Source organism: Salarias fasciatus, chromosome 11 (genome assembly GCF_902148845.1).
Source record: "Salarias fasciatus chromosome 11, fSalaFa1.1, whole genome shotgun sequence".
Classification (NCBI taxonomy): domain Eukaryota; kingdom Metazoa; phylum Chordata; class Actinopteri; order Blenniiformes; family Blenniidae; genus Salarias; species Salarias fasciatus.
In genome coordinates this window covers 3,773,365-3,794,411 of record NC_043755.1, presented here as the reverse complement: position 1 = coordinate 3,794,411, position 21,047 = coordinate 3,773,365, and the positions used below count along the sequence as shown (strand labels likewise).

Below are 21,047 nucleotides of genomic sequence, written 5' to 3'. Positions count from 1 at the left end.
ATGGATGCATGAAAGGTTGAAAATGTCTGTAGCCAATTAGATGACAGATATGATGTAACTATGACACCCGTGCTGTGTTGATGTTTGCCGTCATGAATTGATTGTACTCTCCCGTTTCCTAATGAACAGTTTTAATGGAAGCCACTGGCAGCACAGCATGAAGAACAGTGTTAAAATAGTCTTAATGAAGAAGGAAAAAAAAGGGCGAGAGAGAAGCACAAAACCTCAACAGATCCAAGGAAAAAAATAGTGAGTAAAAACCACTGGAGAAGGGCGGCCGTGCTCCATGACTTCCCTGGTTTAACTGCGAACCAGACAACATTTACAGCAGCGACTGAGGTGACGTCAACATTTCTGAAAACTGGTGTAACTCCACGTGCTGTTAAAGTTCATAATCCCTGCTGAGAATCCCCAAAGAGATATGGACAATCCGTTTTATTTCCCGCGTGTGCTGAAGTGGCCGAGGTCAAACGAGGACAGCAGACGGTGTGCATCTCATTTATTTTTTTTCGCCCATTCACACATTCCACCAAACAGCCGCAGCTTCCTCCGAGCCGGAGCGGCGTACCGTTACCCCTTAAATTACAATACATAAATAAAAGCTGTTTGCATATAAACAGTTGCTGATGTACACATTCAAACTTGCTGAGATACAGGCAGATTTACAAAGACACCAACAATGTTTTCTTTTTGTTTTATTTTTTTTCTCCAAAATCTAGGGATTGAGGCTCTTTTTTTTTTTTTTTTTTTGCAGTTTGCTGCTCAAAAGTCCTTCCCCGTAGGCAGATGTCAAGCCTTTTTGCATAATTAAGCAGGAGTAAACTCTGGTCAGGAGCGAGGCCGTCCTTTTGTAGCTGTATACTATTTACACTGCAAGGCTGTTTGAAACAACAAAATGATCAATATTAACAGAACAGCAGAAGGCTGTTACTCAACATTCATATTTCAGGGGTCGCTCCACCTCGTCCCGCAGGAAGAAAAATGCCTCGCATGCCTCGTTCCAGTCTTAAAGACCGCAAGTGTCCTCAGCCCTGCCTGTAACAGAACAGTCCTCTATCCCCAACAACACTCACAGGATGGCAGCAAATTACACCTGTATCCCTCAAACACACTTTGTCACATTTGTGGTCGCACACATGCACGCTCTCACGCAGACACACACAGAGTTCAGATCATCCCGTATTCAGTCGAAACTTCAGCCAAGTCCAAATAAAACACTCTTGCCCTTTGGGCCTGTTAGGCGGCCCACTTCGTCCTCCTGAAGGAGAAAAAGTGAACTACATAGTGCTTCTGCTTCACCTCGCGATTGTATTTTGCATCTTCACACACACGCACACACACACACACACACGCGCGCGCACAAAAAAAACATTTTCCCAACACTACCTCATTTGTTCTATCTGCACTGAGCTTCAGCTCCATTACATTACAGATCACACAAAAAAAAAAAAACAAAGATAAACAAGAAATGCAACCAAACTTTGACGCAGAATCCAATTCATAGCCTGTACAACGCTGAGGAGCCTTGAAGGTGCATTAAGTCTTTTTTTTTTTGTGTGTAATGACTCGGTAAACAAACACAATATAAGTTAAATAATTTCCATGGATGGATTTCCCAGGTTAACCAGCGCCGCCCATCAGGGACAAATGAGCTTAGAGTTAGGACAGGTAAAATGTTCTCGGGGTAATGGCTTCCACTTGTTTTCCATTGTGTAGCTGCGCTCTCGCACAGCTCGACATATTGAACTTGTTATGAAAGCGTCCTCAAATGTCTTGGGTTGAGTTTTGACGGAGCTGCAGCTCCAGGGACCTGTGAGGAGGGAGAGATCCCGGCGGACTCGGGTCGCTACTCTTCGTCGGCGTTCTTCAGCATGAGGATGGAGTTGTAGATCTTCAGGGCGGGCCCCAGTTTGATTGACAGGATCTTGACGATGTCCGTTTGTGTGAGTAACAGGAAGGCCTCGCCATCTATTTGCTGAAGAGAGACACACACACTTATTTCAGTAGGCGCCGGGCGGGTCATACACACAATTTTACACTTGTTTCTGCCTTAATTCCCATTTTAATCATTTAGTTTTTTGTGTGACTGTGCCTGTCCATTTTCAATATTTTAATCATTTGCCCCCATTTGACCGTTGATGTAACTGTGTAGTTATTAGTTATACATTCAGAGGAAGTCGGCAAAGACGCATCCACGCCTGTGCATTTCCTGGGGTCTCGTAACTCGAACTGCAACGCCGCACAAGTCATCATTAAAAGCTTATTTGCAGTTGATTCAAGTGCAGCGTGAAGCTTCACTGGTGTTTATGTTGTGCATCTACAAAGAATCAAACCAAATAAGAAACATGAATAGTGAGAGTTCTGCTCCTCCTGCAGCCTCCAGCTGCACCCGAAGCCACGTTTTTCTTTGATTTGTTAATGATATTTAAATGTATGCTTCTAATGCTAGAAACTGCAAAACAGATGCAGCAACAAGGTATCTGAAAAGTCTGCACCCTGTGAATGGTAAATAAAATATTATTCGATGTGCGGATATTCCAGGTCTGCTTTTCGCCAGAGAACAGACACCAGACAGCCGGCATCAACACATAAATACTGAATTGATGGAGTCAATACCTATTTATTGCTGCCATCTGTATGTATCGGTGCCGTATGCATCATTTTGCAGGTTCTTGCACCAGTGTGATTCACACAGAATGAGAAAGAGCTGTGAGCTCCCTTCACTTGCTCTCAAATTGCAAAATAAGTTCCTCTCACTCACTTCCTGTGAAGGGAATGAGTGAGAGTTTTCCGAGTCGTCAGGGACAAAGGAAACTGACAATCAGTCAAGTCTGGGTGGACTTTAACAATAAACTTTCATATCAGCGGCACACACTAATATTTAGGAATTTAATTTAGAATTTACAAAAGGTAAAAGATCCTCTTTGATAGTAGCTGGTTCATTTTCCAAAAACTATATATTTTTTTACATGTTCTTACCTCAGTTTTGAATGTAGCAGCGTGTTCTTTACATCCTGGGAGTCCTTTGACGAAACCGGCCACCTGATGAACAAACGACATGCAGCAAACCGCTGAAGCCAGAGAGTATTGATAAATAGATGTTTATCTGCTAATCAAAATATGTCACATGCCTTTACTGAACCACAGCCGTTAACATGACAGACAGAAAAGAAAAAGCCAAGAGTTTGTTCATGGACCAGCAGAAAAGCTCTTCTTGAATATTCATGCAGTGAACAACAGGTTCCCTTCATGTCGGATGAGTGAATGAGGAGTATGTCTGCTTTTAGTGTGTGTGTGTGTGTGTGTGTGTGTGTGTGTGTGTGTGTGTGTGTGTGTGTGTGTGTGTGTGTGTGTGTGTGTGTGTGTGTGTGACAGCATGTCTGACCTCCTCGGCGCTCCAAGTGGCCACCCTCTTGGCCGTCAGCCCCAGCACCTCGGGCAGCAGCTGGCAGTGTTTGTCCCAGCAGAGAGCCACCCGGTGGGGAGGAGAGGCGGAGATGCCAGGGGAGAACACAGACTCGTGGAGGGCCTGCTGGAGAGAGATGCTGTCTGGAGAGGCTAGTGAAAGAGAAGACGACCCGGAGGACGCAGCTGTCAGTGGGGCTGAGAGTCCGACAAACACCGTTCACCTCACAGATTCCTGCCCGCTCACCTTTACTGTCACCGATCTCCTCTTTGACATAGTGCATTTTCAGATATTTAGGAACTGGAGCCGTCCTGATTGAAGCAACAACACGAGTTAGAAGTGAGTCTCTCAACACCGTCGGCGGGGTTGAAGTTCAGTGTCAGACGTTTGAAAGGTACCGCTTAGGCCTGGTCCCGTTCTGGCTCTGCTCGCTGGCTCCACCCAGTGGATCCAGCTGGCTGTTGCACCCCGAACGCTCAACTTCCACAGCCGTCGGTTTCCTAGCAACACAGACGAGTCGTCACTCACACGCGGGCCACTACACACTGTAGCCCTGTGTGAAAAACGCCCTGACATAAAGTGTTGACATGGTGCGTTTCGCGGTTCAGGTGCGGACCTGTTCTGGGCGTCCTCGGCTCCTTCGGGCTGCTCTGCTGTCTGCGCGTTGGAGTTGGCGTTGGAGTCCAGGCGTCGCCCACGGGGCTGAGATCCACTGAGCGCAAGCGGCCTCTCGCCGCTGAGACGGTCTGGCAGCAAGCCCTCTTTGTTCAGGTTCATCTCGGAGTAAGGACAGCTCACCTGACTGGAAGCGGAGGGGACAGTGGCTGAACAGAAACTCACTTTTCACCGTGGTGTTAAAGAGTTAAACGGGGTTTAAACATGTGGGAAAGAACGGCGGCTAGAACCACCATTAATACCCCCACGCAGACACACAAGCAACACATCTAGACTGTTGGCAGCCCACGCAAGTGGAAATGACATTTAAGAGCACAGAGCTTTATTTTTTAATTGTCATATACAGAGCTCGTAAGGCTTGATGAAAGAGGAGAACATAAATCTTGAATTAGGTGAACATAAGAGCCGCAGCAGCAGAAGTGACACGATACATCATAAGTGGAGACTAAAGTTAGGATTTCAAGGAATAATTCATGAATAAAAAGATCTCTTTAAAACGGGATCACAAAGAAGCAATGACACTAGGATACGTATACACTCGCTGAGGAGTGAGGGAATGTGGCATTTCTGAACGAGGTTGGATTTGAAAATGGAGAATAAATTAGTAACAGAGAGGGAGCATAAAACTGAGTGTGTTCTACTCACGTGTAGTGGGTCCCGTGGCGAGGGCCCCTGATGTGTCCAACCCCGTTGCATCCTGGGGTAGGACATCCTTGTCCTGGGGCAGTCAATACATCACTGGAGCCTGGAATATACAAACAGAGGGAGTGTGACTAAAACTATGCAAACAACCGCTGGACCATTTTGAATTAATTATGGCTTTCTCCTCACACAAAATCCACAAGGAGGCAGGGACAAAGTCTGCTGACTCATCCTCGACCTGAATACCGGGAAAGATGAGGACGGCGTGCAAACAGGGTAAACAAAGCGTGTCTCACCGTTAGGATACTGTAGTGGGTGCCCGGTTTTCTGACACCAGCCGACAGGGTGCAGGTCTGGACAGTCCGTCTCGACCCAGTAGTCGTACTCTGAACTCCAGGCATCAAAGTGGATCTACAGAAGAAGAGGCGGTTAAAACAAGAGATTTAACACAAGCCGAGGAAGTAGAGGAAAAAAACAAAAGACATGTCGATGGCCGAGGCGACGTCTGGCACCTGCACTCTGTGGTCGTCTGAGTCTGCTATAGTAGCAACACGTATGAGCATGGGGTTCCTCTTATCCACAGCTTCCACTTTCATCCCATACTGGAAACCGTGAGGAGGTCTCTGCAAACGGAGGAGAGAAAGGCAATGACACACAGGACGCAGACTAACGTGTGTTTATCATCAGTTCACTGATGCATCTCATAAAATAAGAATATCACTGAACAGTTCAATGTGTTGTGAGATATTTTTACAATTTGGAAAAAGGCTAATTTCAATATCTCAATGTATCTTTTGATTGTTATGGCTTTAATATTGCTGAAAACAGCTGTGGGCACAAGCTGAATGAGTATTTGCCAAATCTATTAACACTAGAACTAAAAAGTTGAAAGAATTTTTTAACTGCATTTGAGGTTATTCTGAATTCAGACAGGCTTAAAATATTTCAGTATAATTGGAACATATGATTCAGTTTCAATCATTATGTTTTAATATTTTAAATGTGCCGGTATAAGACGGGAAACATACTGGTTTGAAAGCTCGTGCTGGAGCAGCCTGCGACGCCGTCTCTTCCAGGTACTTCTCCCACGAGAAACTCGGCGGCTCTTTGTACTCTGAGGAGAGATGTGGACCAAAGATGACCTCAGGCACTAATGTCAGGCTCTCCTTTAGAAGGAGGCGACGCCATGCCTCAATTTAAAATCCATCCATCTAAGTTTACACAGTGCTTTATGTCAAAAGTGGCGTAAAGTAAGACCTTACCAGCAGGAGTGGTCAGCGTGAGCTCATTCTCTTTACAGTAACCCACAGGATGGATGTACGGACAGCTGGCATCACACCTTCATCCAAAACAGGTACATTTGTCAAACACCAGCATCCACTTGTCATTCATCCCCATTTACTCACAGAAAACTTCTACGACTCTTAGAAATTCTGTATCTGTAAATGTCTGTAAAGCTTTTCCTAAGTGATAGATACAGTTTTCACTTAATCCTAAATATCATGCCGCTCATTAAAACACTCTTTTTCTTAGTATAGTCAATATAATAATAACAGATTTAGAAAGTCCACTGTTGCTCTTACCAATAATCGTATGTGTCGTCCCATTTGTCAAAATGAATGAGCAAACGATTGTCAACAACAGCAGCAATTGTTGCTACACAGATCAGCGAAGGGTTCTTCCTGTTGACCGCCTCCAGTTTCATTCCCGCTCGAAAGCCCGACGGAGTGACGGACTGAAGAAACACAGACATCATGACGGCCTTAAACGTTAAGGAGCCACCAGAAGGCCGTACGCTGTGTGCGCGGTACTCACTGTATTGAGGCTCTTAAAGAGGTGTTTTGGGGCGAGCTGTCCTCTACAGTTCTTCACATACATGCTCCAGTTAAATTCTCCATCTTTACAACCTGCAACAAGACAAATCCAGACCCGAATTCTCGAGTTTTAATGTTATTTGCAAAGAGATGACAGGATGCACTCATCAATAAGCAGCAGGTCTGCCCTTACCTTTAGGCAACAGTAACTTGTGTCCGTACTTCTCACACCAGCCGGCTGGTTTCAGATCCCACGAGTCGGCGTTGGCCCAAAAGTCATAACATTCCGGGTAACCATCAAAGTGGAGCCTGACTCTGTAACCCAGGATCTGCGGAGCGACGGAACAGCATGCACAGTCCGAGCGATAAGTCTTGGTATGAAAACAAAACAAGGATCTGGACGGCGTATTATCGTACCTCTGCAACAGTGAGCACACAGAACAGAGACGGGTGGGCCGGGTCGAGCCCCTCCAGTTTCATTCCCACTTTAAAACCGTTCCTGCTCTGAGGAAACGACTGGTGCTACAAGACAAATGCACAGTGTAGGTGAACCAACCATCAGGTTAAATTTCACAGCATAGAGGAGGCAGACGGGTGAGCGGGTCTTCTTTGGGTTTTTACCTCTTTGAAAAACTTCACAGGCGCAGCGATGGCCTTCTCCTCTTCCAGGTAAGCAGGCCAGCTCCATGCTCGTTTCTTGTTTGCTGGGGCATTCACTGGATGGAGAACACACATGTCCGTACAGGACAGAGAAACGTTCAACACAACCAGATGTGAGACATGCCAAATTTTCACAACTGTCTGAGAATCATCTGGAATCTGAAGGCTATCCGTCTCTTTATTACCTTTTACATTTTCATTCATATACTTGAAGACATTCACCAAAACGCAGCAGTAAAATGTAGGAAAGACCGAGGCATAGGGCTATATCAAAAAGCTGACGATTGTGATAAGATTTCATCCACGTCTTTGAAGACCTTGGATTCAACAGAGTAAAGCAATAACAGTTTTGGAAACACAGTAAGATGAGTAAAAGAATTTTTCCAATGACCTCTTTGTTATCAGCAGATTAACATACCCAGTTTAGCCATCTTGCTTCCTCTCCTTCCTTTGGTAGTCCTGGCCTTTTCCTACGGAGTCAAATAAAAAGAAGACGTTAATCACCAGTGTAAATAACTGTGCTGAGCTCTAATTGGCTGCAGCTTTATCAGGCAGATACACTGCTGGATGCTGCTCACCTCTGGTTCATCTTGGTTCTCCTCTTCTTCATCGCCAGAATCCATGTAGATCTTTCTCTTTTTGCGCACACGTTTCCCCAGCCTCTCGCCCTCCACTACCTGACTCTCCCGGGCTTCTCCCGGAGACGACCTTCAAATGAATAAAATAGACGACCGATAAACAATCGGTGACAAAGCACAGAGCTACAAAGCGGCAACAGGCGTGTGAGTGTACCTGCCACTGGAGGGCTGAGCACAAGCAGAGCTGCAGAACTTGCCCTGCAGGAGGGCATCTCTGGACACGCGGCCGCCACAGGCGCGACACCTCGACAGCTCGCCATTGGGACCCGCGTCAGCGCTAGAGCCCACCTCGACGCTGGGACCGACCTCCACATTGGGGCCCTCCGTGCTGGGGCCCTCCTCTAAAGACAAAAGCACAGGACCAGGAGCTGGAGGGGCAGAAGAACAGGAGGCAGGACTGAAACGAGGCCGTACACCTCAGAAGATATCACAACAATAACACATTTTATATGACGATGCATTTCTTGGCACCTGAGGACACCGTACAAACATTTTCATAATTCCCCAGTTACACATTAAAAACAGTAAAAACAATACAACACACAAAGCAACATTACAATAACAGTAATATTATTGATGTGAGATTGAAAAGATAAGAATGCTGTTGAGGATGACAACCAGACTCTTAACCTGGGGGCATAAAATAAAAACACTGTATTTTTACATCACAACATTTAGCATGTCCTACCTTTTGCTTGAGACGGGCCTGGCTTGCTCTGATTGGCCGGAGAGGCCGCTGTGCTGGCCTGTGATTGGCTCTCTGGGGGAGGGGTGGGAGTGTGAGATGGTGCGGGGTCCAAGGTCTCACGCTTGGGCTCTGTCTCCTGACCTTTGACCTCCAGATCTGTGACAATCTCAAGTGTCCCAAACTCGGTCATGCGGAACTGAAAGACAGAAATATGAGTAAAACACATTCACCGAGGTCTGTGTGGAATGACATTTTGCAGCTGACAGAGAAGGATTTTTTAGAAAAAAAACTTCAGGCACACTTTTGCGTTTCGAAAACCTGAGATATTAAAGAAAGTTTTACTCTGTGCACTGGCTTCTTGGAGTTTAGAGCCTCTAAATGTAATAAATCTGGACATGCTGGTCCGTACTGAATGAAATTACAGCATTTTGTCTACATGAGATTATGATCATGATACAATTCATCATCTGATTGGTTCAACAACACAGCAATAAAACCCGACACTTATTTCACAGAGACCTTTTGCACAGTAGTGGCTCGCACTCTGGCGTCATAGTGAGAATGTTTCCAGTTTGAGCCAGACTCGGGGTTTTCTGTGTGGAGTTTGCATGTTCTCCTGTTACGTGTCTCCATTTTCTCGTCACATTCGGTATTCTTTCCACAGCCTAAACACATGTGCATGAAGCTAATTTTTTACTCTTAAATTTCTCATAAATGAGAGTGTGTGTGTGATGTCTGGATCTGTTTTTTTTGTGTGTGTGTGTGTGTGTTTGCCCTGCGACTCCCTGCATTCACTAACTGTAGGCTGAGATCAACTCCAGCACCCTGTAACACTACTTGGATGAAGAAGTTAATAAGATGGTTTATTTATTTTTATACGTTTTGTTGTCTCATCAGTTCAGCTAATAATGGTAACAATGTAAAAAACAAAACAAAAACAAACGATCCTCCCATCAACAATGAATAGAGCTGTAGACTGCGGTAGGGGGCATTTTGCCTCCTCTCCTAATTCTAGGTTTGTGATCACAAAAGGTTTATCTGAGGCCCTGCTTACATGACAATGTTTTCAGGTGAAAATACAAAACGTCTTGAGTGTCTGTTTAAATGACAAAGGTGGTCAGAGCCAATGACAAAACAACTTTCTGAAAAGGGCTCCTAGAGTGGAATTTTCTTCGTCACTTCTGTGATTGGATCAACAATGACAATGGCGGCCTCCAGAGCGTCTTGACTCCCAGGCCATTTTCTCCTGGGACCTGGTAGTTTTATGGTAGAGAATCACTCATAATGGAAATCTAACTTTGTCGTCTGTCCATAGGAATGTCCATGCAGCATTGTTAATGTTTATAGGGTATTAGCACCCACTCAAGGCCCAGCAGCTATATCCATTTTTGCCGTTCTCATGGAAATGGATATCACTTTGAAAACACTGCTGTGTAATCACAAAACTTTGCTGAAGAGAAAACGCAAAACGATGCGTTTTCACCTGAAACGCTTTCTTGCAAACAGGGCCTCATTTTCCCAGAAGCAAAATCTCCTCCATACCCTGATATCACTGCCCGGCAGCGTGGCGATACCATCCTTCCAATCCAGAGCGCCCATCATGTCAAACTCAGCTCCCTGGGAGGGGCCATCATTAGGTGGAGTGTCAGTCATTCCCACTCCGCTGATATGACCAACCTGCAATAACAAGGCAGATTAGAATAACATTAAAAACAAGACAGGGATCAGAGAGCACGTGCTGTAATTCTGCGGTGTTGAGTGTGTCTGGTAACAACAGTGAAGCTGCTTCGTCCACAAAGTGCCTCCCATCAGACATGCAGCTCGACCTGCTCCTGTAAACAGCGCTGCGCAGCATCACCACTAGATGGAGCCTGTGTGCTGGCTTGCAGGGTACACCGTGCACTTCGATTTCAGACAAAACAGTCAATAATAATATTGTTTTGCTGGACAACAAACGGGGATATGCGCGCACAAATGGCCTCATCGGAGTTAACCTCCACCAATATCATTGACCAGCACCTGGGAAGATGTGTCAACTTTAAGTTTACCACACAAGTTCATCTTTTCCTTGTTTTAACTGTATCTCCAAAAACCCACTGTTTACCTGGTTATGAGCGGCCGAGAGGGTTATTTGTTCACCAATATTGAGGAGAACACTGTTTTCCGAGCCAACTGTCCAAACTTAGATGCGTTTTAATCCGTCTAATAATACGATATAACGTTTTAGTCCTGACGCAGGTTCAACACTGAATTAAGGTGATATTTTCTGATTGCACCGTGGCCACAACCATTTGAAAAGTGCTCAACAGTCGGAGCTGATGGATACTGGTTGAGTTTGAGTTTGCTCTCCATGTCTCAGTTTTATTCTGGCCATAAATAAAGTGAAAGAGCGCCCATGATTAGCATTCGTCTTGTACAAAATGGCGGAGCATAGGAAGAGGCCACCAACACGTTTAAACTATGTTAATTACTCAAGTTACCAGCTTAAACAAATCGCGCAAAGCCGCTACGTGTCGAACAAAATCAAACGCTTGCGGAGCAATTTCCTGACGGAGTGTTTTCATTCACTCTGCTCGTTTTTCTTCACTTTCCCCTTGTCACGGAATGTCAGCTAGCTAGGCTGACACGGAGCTAGCAGGCAGCTAGCCCCGCTCCGTCCGCTTACACAGGGGGATGCTAGGCGGCTAGCCGTAGCATTGTGACTGGATGCAGCCAGCTAAGGACAATCTGTAATAAATAAGTTTCTCGGTTAATAACAAGAGGAAAACGCTCCTGCAAACGCCGACATTTCGCAGAAAATCGCACACACTCGCAATAGCACCGTGATACTGTTACAGGCTGCAACGTTGTTTGCTTGATTATTTTCTTCAATAGAAACTTGAAAAAAAAAACGATTTATTCTCGCCGTTTCAAATCAGAGTGGAAATAAAGAAAACTAACCCCGCTGAGTCAAACGAACGTCGTTTTTTTCTCCCTTTGTCCCTGTTAACGCCAATTAATGAGTATTTACGCCCGTATTGTTTGTAAATTGTGGAACTCACCTCGTTTCTGTTTTAACTCTTATTTAGAGCTGGATAGAGTGATGCGCATGCGCGCAAGATGCGCTGCCTGACAACTTTGGGGCTCGGAAAAGTTCACTTCACTATCGGCGGTCAATAACAGGCCTGTGTGCACTTAAAACACGCCCAAAACTCAGCTCGGAGCCGATTTAACAAATACCACCCGCCGCACCGCGCCTCGGATTTCCCCTTTGCCCCGAAACAGTGTGGAGAAGTGAGCCCCCCTCCTCTCCGCAGGAGTAGGAGTGTGTATCAATGGAGCGCAGGGACCGCAGTGTCTCCATTGCTGTGGAGGAGCGGCTGGTTTTTTCCCCCCTCACTCAGCCCGTTTAACCTCCCAGTTTTTTAACAACTGTCCCATCACCGAGCAGCCTGTCCGTGCGGGCTGCAGTCCGACCACGGCACCGACAACCCAGCTCCGCCTCGTAACAAGTCACCTCAGGTGACATTTTCAAACTCAGACCAGTTGATTTTTGGGGTTGTTGCTCAGGAGTCCGGAGCGGCTTCAGGCTCCCCAACATCTGGGGCGGCCATACGGTGGCCACCACGCCGCCTTTCACTCCACGATAACGTGAAAAAACTTATCATCGCCACTGTGGCGTAGGGAGGGGGGGATGCCGCTGGAGGAGACGGCGTGCCATCACCTTTCGTGACACTCCCCGCGCGCGTTCTCAACGACGCCGTGAATCATGACAGCTGGTCATCTCACGTCGATGTGACATCTGCCTAATTCTCTGTCGGAAAGGGTGGCTTGAAATTGACTTCATTTTCCAAGCACAGCCTGAAAAGCAGACCTGCAGCAGTCAATCCCTCCCACACTGGGCGGCTGTGTGTTTCTCCTTTATGACAAGGCTGCAGATATTTGGCCGTTTCCCATCAACACGCGGGGTTGGAAACACGCGGCCTTCCTTTAATAACCACGCGAATAACTTCGTCTGGACACGAGCCTGTGCGTTTGGAGCAAAGTGGAGATTTTATTTTTTTATTTTTTATTTTCAGTCAACAAAGGCCGCCCCGATATGAGGTGAAATGAGTTCAGCTCGGCTGTAAAAAGCGGCGGCTCTGCTCGGCGTCCTGTTTTTTTGTCGCTAGATGGCAGAAGGAGTCCAGTTTGTTGGGGGATTAGCGGCTCGTGCAGCCTTGTCCGCCGCCGACACCAATACCTCTACCGCCGCTGCTGCAGTGTTAGGAAATTACAGAAAAATAACAGCAAATCTACAGCAAACCATGAGATGGCATTCAAAGGCCAAGCGGTCGATTCGAAGGTAAGATGTCGACATGGTGTGATATATATTGTCTCTCAACCCTCGAGGCGTTTCTGTGATCTGACAGTCCGCGGCCGCTTTGGGAATGATGCGCGATCAGATTAAATGATGAGCTGCCGCGTGTTTCAGGTGCCTCTGTGCACAGAAAAATCTAGCAGATATAATCCACCAGCAGGTCAGGCTGCTGCAGATAGAGTTGCTGCTGTCTGCCTGCCCACCTGCAGCTCACATCCCTCCCCCTGCTGCCCCCGGGAGCCTATAACACACACTAAAACACACACACTGTAACGCTGCCCATGTTGTGTAAGGTAGAAAATGTGTGCTGCTGGCAGATGGACTCTACATAATAACGACTCCTTGTGTTTGTCTCCGTCCCATAGACCGTGCTGTTCAACCTGCTACTGTGTCTGGTTATATTTTACTCTCTTTTCTACATGATTGGGAGTGTGTGCTTCGGTGCCTTCAGGTGAGTCCCTCGTGCGCATGCGCAAAGGCAATAAAGGAAATGATTGCAGATGCAAGTTACCCATAAGATTGAATTAAAGTATTAGGACATCATTATTAATTAAGAGTATGCTCATCTACTACAGGTCAAATGTGTCTTTTTGCCCTTCTATAAGGACAACAAATTTTAAAAGAAATTGTACTCTCAACAAAAATCAGAGCTGCTTGTGTCCTCTTGTGCAATCCCACTGTATCTTGTGTATTTTCATTGTGGATTGTTTAATTTTTTTTCTCATGTAGATTCCTCTTTATTTATTTTTCAATGTTACTATATAAATTTTCTTCTTGTTTAAAAGTATCCTGAAGCTTTTTGAGCTGCACCTTTACACGCGTTCAACTTGACTTAAAATATCAAGTATACCAAATGTCAGGGTCTGAGGAGGTTATGCCATAGCTACATTGTGATTCATTGAAACTTTAATCCTCTTGTTTTTCTTTTTTACTCATTTAGGTTGAAGCACTTTGACGGGCTCATTCCTTTCGACTTTAAGACAGAACCTGCTGAATCCAACTCCAAATACTTGGGTGAATACACGAGATAAATGTGAGGCAATCACCAGTGAGTGTATACTTTGTACCGATACAGTATCTTCTCTCCTCTCTTCTCCCTCTCAGTGAACCTCCTGTCCTTGGAGCTCACCTACTTTTGCAGCGGCCTGTTGTTTGCTGCAGTGGTGAGGAGGCGGGTTTGGGACTACGCCTTCACCGTCACACTTCTACATGTAATGATCACCAGCCTGGGTGAGCAGAAGTGTAACATTAAATCCGGTCTTTTGTACGCGCCAAATCAAACCAGGATGTTGTGAAATGGTTTTCTTTTGTTTCCTGTGCTGCAGTAATGTTGGAGTTTCCCACAGTGTGGCAGTGGTGGCTGGCGTTAGGTAAGACAACCGTCATGTGCAACATGTCAATAATTTATCAGGTGTAACTTTTTGAGCCTGGTTGTTTGTTTTTACATCTCTCTTGTTCCATAGGTAGTGGCTTGTTTCTGATGATTTGCAATGGTCAGCTGATAGCTTACTTCGCATGCCAGAGTGAGCAGACATACGCCTCCTTCAGCATCTACTGATGAACCGAGTGGCCTGGTGTGTAAACTGTTTCATAAACAGCCTTGTGAAGTAAGGCAGAACAGATCAGACCAGATGTTATCGTCCTGCAAGAGACTGCTGCTACTTTTTCCAGTGATGTTTTTTTGTTGTTGTTGTTTTTGCATTTGTCCCTAAAAAAAAAAAAAAAAAAAGACCCACATGAAGTGAGAGGTGGGTCCTCTTTGTGTTTCATGGTTGCAAAGCATCTGGCACCATGTTTTCTTTAATGTAAATGTCACATAGAAGCATCTTTGTGCATGCACTACGCAGCTTTAAGAGCCGCTGAAGTAATTTTCAGTGCCTTTGTTGGCTTTAAATGTAACAGCAGTATGGAGATGTATGAGTTGTATAGTATATTTTTTACATACAAAGTGTTAAAAATAAAGTTACTGTATTATTGTTCTGGCTGTGTGAGAACTGCTGATATAGTGACCGATTACTCCCCATGAAGTGATACTAAAATAACAGTCTATATCTAAAAATATATCATCATTTAATTAAGAGTAATAAAACATGCATTGGATTGCAGTGATGCTGCAAGACTCCTTTGCTCAAGGGTGTAAAAATAGATTCGATTTAATAATTGATGACATAGAAAATAAATATTTGAATGAACATGCTCCCAAAGGGTTTGTTGATGTTATGAAACTAGCTCCGCTGCCATGTTCTCCGCTGGGCTCATGAAGGAAAATCCCGGGAAAGCCTCGCATGCCTCGGCAGCCTGGCACCTCCCGTCCACGGAAGCGGGCACGGGTTGCAGCGTGAACTCCGGGTCGATGTAGCGCAGATCACAGGGGCCAGTCTGGAAAGTGGGGGTGGCCGTTAAAACACAGGGGGTCAACTGTGGGTTGGTTTAAGTAGTGCTCTGCGCTGATCTGCGATGTACTCGTACCACTTGTGGAATAAAAGGTGGGCTGAGCTTCCTGGCAACGAGGTCATCCCAGTTGATGGAGGCGAAGAAAGGATGCTCCTGCAGCTCCGCCTGAAAGCATGCTCAAGTTAATCTCTCGATCACCGAGTGTGAGCGAGTGTCATTTCCAGCACTCACAACGTCACGGCTCGCTCCCAAGCGTCTGGAGACGTCTCTTTCCAACAGTCGCTTCAGAAGCGAGCAGGCAGCTTCAGACACGCCACTGCGCAGCTGCAGGGGGGCGTGAAGGATGTTCTCAAACATTTTTGCTTGTTGCAGCTGTAAAACGGAGGCTGAGAGGGAGAATAGGAATGAGACAGCCATGCATGGAAGGATGTCAAAAAAGAAATATTATACCAAAACTCACCAGTCCACAGATCATCTCGAATACGACGGTCCCAAGGCCCCACCAGTCCACTGCTGAGCTGTATGAGTGGCCTTGTAGCACCTCTGGAGCAAGGTGCTCCGGAGTCCCACAGAAAGTGTGCATACTCCCACCGACGGCAACGCCTTCTTTACAAAGCCCAAAGTCAGTCAGCATCACATGGCCCTCTCTGTCCAGCAGGATGTTCTCTGGTTTCAGGTCTCTGCACAGAAACAGTTGATTGAAGTCCGAATGTGCAATGGATCAAACATGGGACATGACGGGCTTTACAGGCGCTGCATCCCGACAGGTGAGCTCTCAGTGTGTAACAATCTCACCGCAATAATGTGCAAATCTTGTTGCTGATTAAAACCACAACAGCAAAAGGCCTTTTTACATCTTTTGTTCCAATATTAAAAATCCCAGTTTGGGTATAATTTGAACTCCACTGAACAGTAAACTTTTTCCTCTATTTGAAATGTTTGTCTGAATAGATGAGCTGCACTCCAACTGTGAAAACTACCTCACAAGTACAAAACACGCTACATTGATAAAACCCAGTTTAATAATGTAACATCAATTATCCGAAAGATCAGTTGTTTGTGTTTTAGTTCCTTTGGTTCCATATAAACTTTGTTTCTATAATACAGTGTTGAAAGATATGGTGCAAATATTTTGTGGGATCAGAGTAAATAAATTCAACCTAAACATCACATTTGCATCAGACAGAGAAGCAGTGATGAGTTAATAAAGGAGTGAATCTATGTGTATGCGCGCGCACACACACACACACACACACACACACACCTACCTGTACACAATGTCAAGGGAGTGCAGGTAGCCCAGCGCCGCGGACATCTCCGCAGCGTAGAAAGCAGCTCTCGACTCCGAAAATGATCCTTCCCTCTGCAGGTGGTAGAAAAGCTGAGGCCGAACAGAGGAGTCGTCACAAGAACAGAGTTTAGACAGGAAGACATGAATGCAACAACACAGCAGAATCAACACAATAAATAACACACGTGATTACAGTAATCTTAATAATTATACGTAGTCCCTATGGCCCTTTCCAAGCATACGCAAAACAGTTTAGACACTTAAGCTCCACCTTTTGTTTTGATCAGCGGATGTGTAAATTATTTACACTCACCTCCCCTCCATTGACATAGTCCAGGACAAAGTAGAGTGCATTTGGTGTCTGGAATGAGAAGTGGAGTCCCACCAGGAATGGATGCTGTAGTCCCTTCAGCAGAACACTCCTCTCAACCATCACATGCTTCTGCTGCAAAGACACGGCAATGGATAACAGATAACCATGGATAATGGATAATGGGGGGATAACCAGACAAACGGACAGACAGATAGATAGATAAATACCTCTTTCCTCTTGATAATCATCTTTTTCTGCAGCACTTTCACAGCATAATATCCTCCTTGTTTTCTGTGTCTTGCCAGCAGCACCTGTAAAAGGTTTTTTTTCCCTATTTAACTTCCACTTAGGATCAAGTTCAAAAGATCATGTCCAGAAGAATAACTTTGAAAAATATCCCCACCTTTCCAAAGCTTCCTCTGCCAATAACTTTGAGGTAGTCAAAGTCTGATGGCTTCATCCTGACGCAAGCAGAAGCGGCAATGAATTAATGTTGCACAAATGATTCTCAACAAGCGCTTATCAAGCAGCCCCTCTCATATTGTAGAATTAGTAACAAATTATCCCAGCAGAACCTACTCATTGGAAGGTCAAAGAATTTCTAAAAGTAAAGTGGGAGGCAGAGCTTCCTGCAACAAGTTTCAGTGTCAGACCTTCCAGTTTCATAAAGCTGACAGTTTGTACTGGAAACTGGACTGGTCTGCTGTCCAATGTAAGTTTGTTGCCTCCTGATTTTATCTTATGCAGTGAAAAGCCTTCATCAGTAGGTTTTGTTCTGGAGCAGTGTCTTCCTGTAACCCATGCTTGCTAAGGTTTGATTGTTGGGTTATTCTCTATAAAAAGAAGCCAACAGACAGTGATGCTGCAGGTTGGGAAAATAACCTCTTTATGAAATATTATGACAATAAAGGCCGTGCTCTGACAAATCAAAGACAAGTTACACTTCACAGCTGCTGGAATATGACATACAGCTAACCTATTTTTGCGGGACTGCATTGACTGTGAAGAAAGGAAAGAATATATTTTGAGACAGAAATTCATTCTGATTCTTCGTGTTGAGGGGAATGACTCACTGTGAGGCGTCTGTGTTTGCCGAGTTCTGAGGACCAAGAAGACACAGAGGGACGGTCAGGAGGTCAGATTCAGTTTCATCTCCTGTGGACATGTTCCTGTAAAACCTTTTCCCCTGAACCCACCAGATGAGCTTTTTCCTCCTTCTCTTTCCTCAGCTTGCTTTGTCTTCGCAGGATTTTCTGAGTGTCCAGACTTCAGTCAGGAGGTCACAGGCGGAACAGAGTTTTAAGAGATTGAACAGAACAAGACAAACAAATAACCATGAATGTTTTCTTTTTTCTGTCTTATCAACTTACTGCTGGCAGATGTGCTGGCTCGAAACAAGCTTGTGTAGGAAGTCGCTGAAGCCAACTTTTTTCCCCTTGAGCAGAGCTGAAAGAGAAGCAGGTGGTTGGACCCTTACATAAGACTGCAACAGATGTAGTCACTCAGCAAATGTCTGGCATGACTTTCAAATACTTCACTGGGGCTGTAAAACTTCTGTAACTCATTTGAGTTAATATGAACAAGCTTGTACTTCAATTTTAGAATAGTTTCAAACACACCAAGCATAGAAACAAGATTTAAATATCATATTATAATTAATTACAGTATGCATCTTAATGTACAGAGGTCAGTTAGTGCATGCATTATAATAGTGTGACTGGCAAGAGAAAAAAAACACTATTTAAAGAGTTACTTCTATCCTTACCTGAGAGAAATGACACAACCCCTCTCATTTTGGAATAGGTCATGGGGTCTCTCCCGAGTCACGGTCATCTGGCTGCGGCTGGATCTATAATAAACCAAAATCAGAAGTGAGCTGAGAGAAGATGAAAGATGCCCTGCAGTCCGCCCTCGGTCGGGCTGTCCTGTCCTGTCCTGTCCTGTGGATCCTGCAGAGTGTCTGCGGCTGATCTGTCCTGCTGCTTTGAGAGAAACCCCCAAAGCAACAGGCACTGGATAGAGGCTGTGATGCGTTCAAGTACCCTCGGACTCAGTAACCATAAGCGCACAGTAGCCCGTGCGTGCTGTGGATTTAGTGCTCGTCAGCATAAATGGGACTATCTGGGGCAGCCATTCTTACTCCAGGGGCTCGATGAACGTGCCTGCCAGAAGGAAATGGAGATCTTTGACCGAGTCATTGAAATTGTGAGGTGAGGTAAAGTAAGTGCAACATAATAAGCATCATGCGCGTGTTAAAATATCAGTAATCCCTCACAATCACACTTTATATTTAATTTCAATCGACTGTGAAGTGGTGCTTGTTTTTTTGGGGTCGTGTGTTGTTATTGAGGTCACTGTTTCTTTATTTTTCCTTGTCACTGGGATTTTTGATTGAATATCTGTAGATCTGCGGTCGTTTTCACCTCTTTATGTTTATTGTTTTTGTGTCTTAGTGATGGAAAGAGCCATCAAAATGTGTCTAAATCATAAGTTAATACTGTTGTTTTTCAATACACAGGGAACTGCAAAGTCACCTCAAATAGAGAAAACTGATAAAAATAATCACACACACACATCAAAACCAAGTTTTTAGAGTCACCAATCAATCATAAACTCATTATTTTCACACTTTTGGAAAAAAAAAACTAGAGATCCAGGAGAAGCCCTACACACAAGGTAACAGGGAGAACATGCAAACTACACAGAAATCTCCCCCGCAAGCCCAAGCTCAATCTAGGGATTGCTGTCAGGTGGAAATACTAACAATTACATTACCTCCAGAAAGTGAATTATACAGTTTACATAAGGTGAATGTGTGATGTCTATATATATATATATATATATATATATATATATATATATATATATATATGGTCACACTGTAGTCTTTTAAGTGTTTTTGTGCACTTTAGGGAATAAGAAACTGGGCCCTGAACACAACATACTGAAAGACCTGGTGCATTCAAATGGGACTGTGCAACCAGTATTTTCTTTCTTTCTTTCCTCTGCCTCTTCCTCATGTCTTCCAGTCACAGGTGGTTTGAAGGAGGACTGCATACCAGCTATAAATCAGACAGTGGGATAACCACGCTGACAGCGTAACATAAAATGAATGTGAGTGTCAGTTTGTTAACACAAGTCTTTATAATGTTGGCTGTTATGTGGCACACATACACATGCTGGAAATGGGTCCAATACACTATTTCAGTTTTCTTAGACAGTGGACTAGCAGCAGGTTCCTGTTGAAGCTAAGGATAGCTAGTAGGTCATGGAGACCATCCTATGTGAATGCATGACAGCATTGCAACATAGGCTGCCTGGCGCGTGTCTCGTGCTGCACGTCGCTGAAATCAGCAGGACCTGTCCGCGTCTTTGTAACCCAGTTTCTTGCTTGAGATATATGGCCTGTCCCCCGTCTCTTATCTGCTTGTAGTTTCTCTGCAGTTTAAGGGTGACAGCTTGAAATCCAGATCTTCTTTTGGCAAATTAATTGGACTTTCAAGAGTTTTACATCAACTTGCAGTTACGTAACGAATGGAAATAGATGAAACATTTGTCCGGCGCAGTTGGTGTTAAATTAATTTTTCTGAGAGGAGGAGACAACACTTTAAACAGACGAACTAAAAGCTGATCGCTGAACCTGGCATGTGGAAGAATAATTTAAAAATTCTGAAATGAATAACTGTCCTTGTGTGGGGAGGAGTGTGGGGAACATAAGATTGAAATGAGAGTATGAATCAGATAAAGTGAGGTGATGCTCTGATAGTGATATAACATCAAGTTTGTTCCAGCGTCCATGGAGTCTAAATTTGGAGTGGGGGGGGTTCAAGGCAAGGTTGGTACAGGATGTCAACTACTGCAGAAAGTTGATCCTCGGAAAGCGACAGGGGGCGGTCCCTTCCTGCTACTGTGAAAGAGAAGACCCCCCCCCCGCCCTTACCTTCTCCCCCTTCTTCCCTCCCCCCGTCACCCCAAAAGCAAACCAGTCTCCACCAGTCAGACCAGCTGACCGCCCTCACCCTGAAACCTGTTGTCCAATCACTCTGACAGCGGGACGACCGGCTCGAGCCGGTTTCACCTCCGTGGTCATGCAGAAGGTGACACTAAACACAACTCACACATTTCATCACTCTGACAGCACTCATAGAGGAACGGAAACCCGCCATCAAGTCTTCACATCAGCTCCA

General features: G+C 45.0%; 3 protein-coding genes across 5 annotated transcripts; 1 reads left to right on the top strand and 2 right to left on the bottom strand.

Moving 5' to 3' along the window:
- Nucleotides 1-484: 484 nt before the first annotated feature.
- On the bottom strand, nt 485-11,837 carry l3mbtl1b (L3MBTL histone methyl-lysine binding protein 1b). 3 transcript variants are annotated; one of them, XM_030103359.1, is made up of 22 exons: nt 11,565-11,837; nt 10,066-10,200; nt 8,524-8,719; nt 7,990-8,176; nt 7,776-7,905; nt 7,616-7,667; nt 7,159-7,253; nt 6,955-7,059; nt 6,731-6,866; nt 6,539-6,630; nt 6,307-6,458; nt 5,986-6,062; nt 5,752-5,837; nt 5,236-5,346; nt 5,020-5,134; nt 4,727-4,826; nt 4,023-4,208; nt 3,805-3,906; nt 3,653-3,717; nt 3,386-3,558; nt 2,980-3,042; nt 485-1,975 (listed from the first exon to the last, which is right to left on the bottom strand). In XM_030103359.1, exons 2-22 carry the CDS (start codon nt 10,174-10,176, stop codon nt 1,847-1,849), a joined length of 2,463 nt encoding a protein of 820 aa, XP_029959219.1. In that variant the 5' UTR covers nt 10,177-10,200; nt 11,565-11,837; the 3' UTR covers nt 485-1,846. The 3 variants fall into 3 exon arrangements, with proteins under 3 accessions (XP_029959219.1, XP_029959217.1, XP_029959218.1); XM_030103357.1 differs by having other exon boundaries at nt 7,990-8,203; nt 11,565-11,836; XM_030103358.1 differs by lacking the exon at nt 11,565-11,837 and adding an exon at nt 10,628-11,039 and having other exon boundaries at nt 7,990-8,203.
- Nucleotides 11,838-12,808: 971 nt separating this feature from the next.
- On the top strand, nt 12,809-14,533 carry LOC115396663 (transmembrane protein 244-like). The gene is made up of 7 exons (XM_030102639.1): nt 12,809-12,847; nt 13,228-13,313; nt 13,803-13,876; nt 13,967-14,092; nt 14,188-14,232; nt 14,326-14,430; nt 14,463-14,533. The coding sequence occupies exons 1-6, from the start codon at nt 12,815-12,817 to the stop codon at nt 14,418-14,420; spliced, it is 459 nt and encodes a 152-aa protein (XP_029958499.1). The 5' UTR covers nt 12,809-12,814; the 3' UTR covers nt 14,421-14,430; nt 14,463-14,533.
- Nucleotides 14,534-14,936: 403 nt separating this feature from the next.
- Nucleotides 14,937-18,802, bottom strand: LOC115396662 (serine/threonine-protein kinase Sgk1). Its single transcript, XM_075410443.1, is given in 13 exon segments — nt 14,937-15,241; nt 15,332-15,421; nt 15,488-15,618; nt 15,621-15,642; nt 15,717-15,936; nt 16,525-16,637; nt 16,861-16,992; nt 17,088-17,171; nt 17,264-17,321; nt 17,934-17,959; nt 18,057-18,126; nt 18,231-18,306; nt 18,626-18,802. Coding segments are annotated over 13 exon segments (1,227 nt in total). The 5' UTR covers nt 18,669-18,802; the 3' UTR covers nt 14,937-15,079.
- Nucleotides 18,803-21,047: the final 2,245 nt, after the last annotated feature.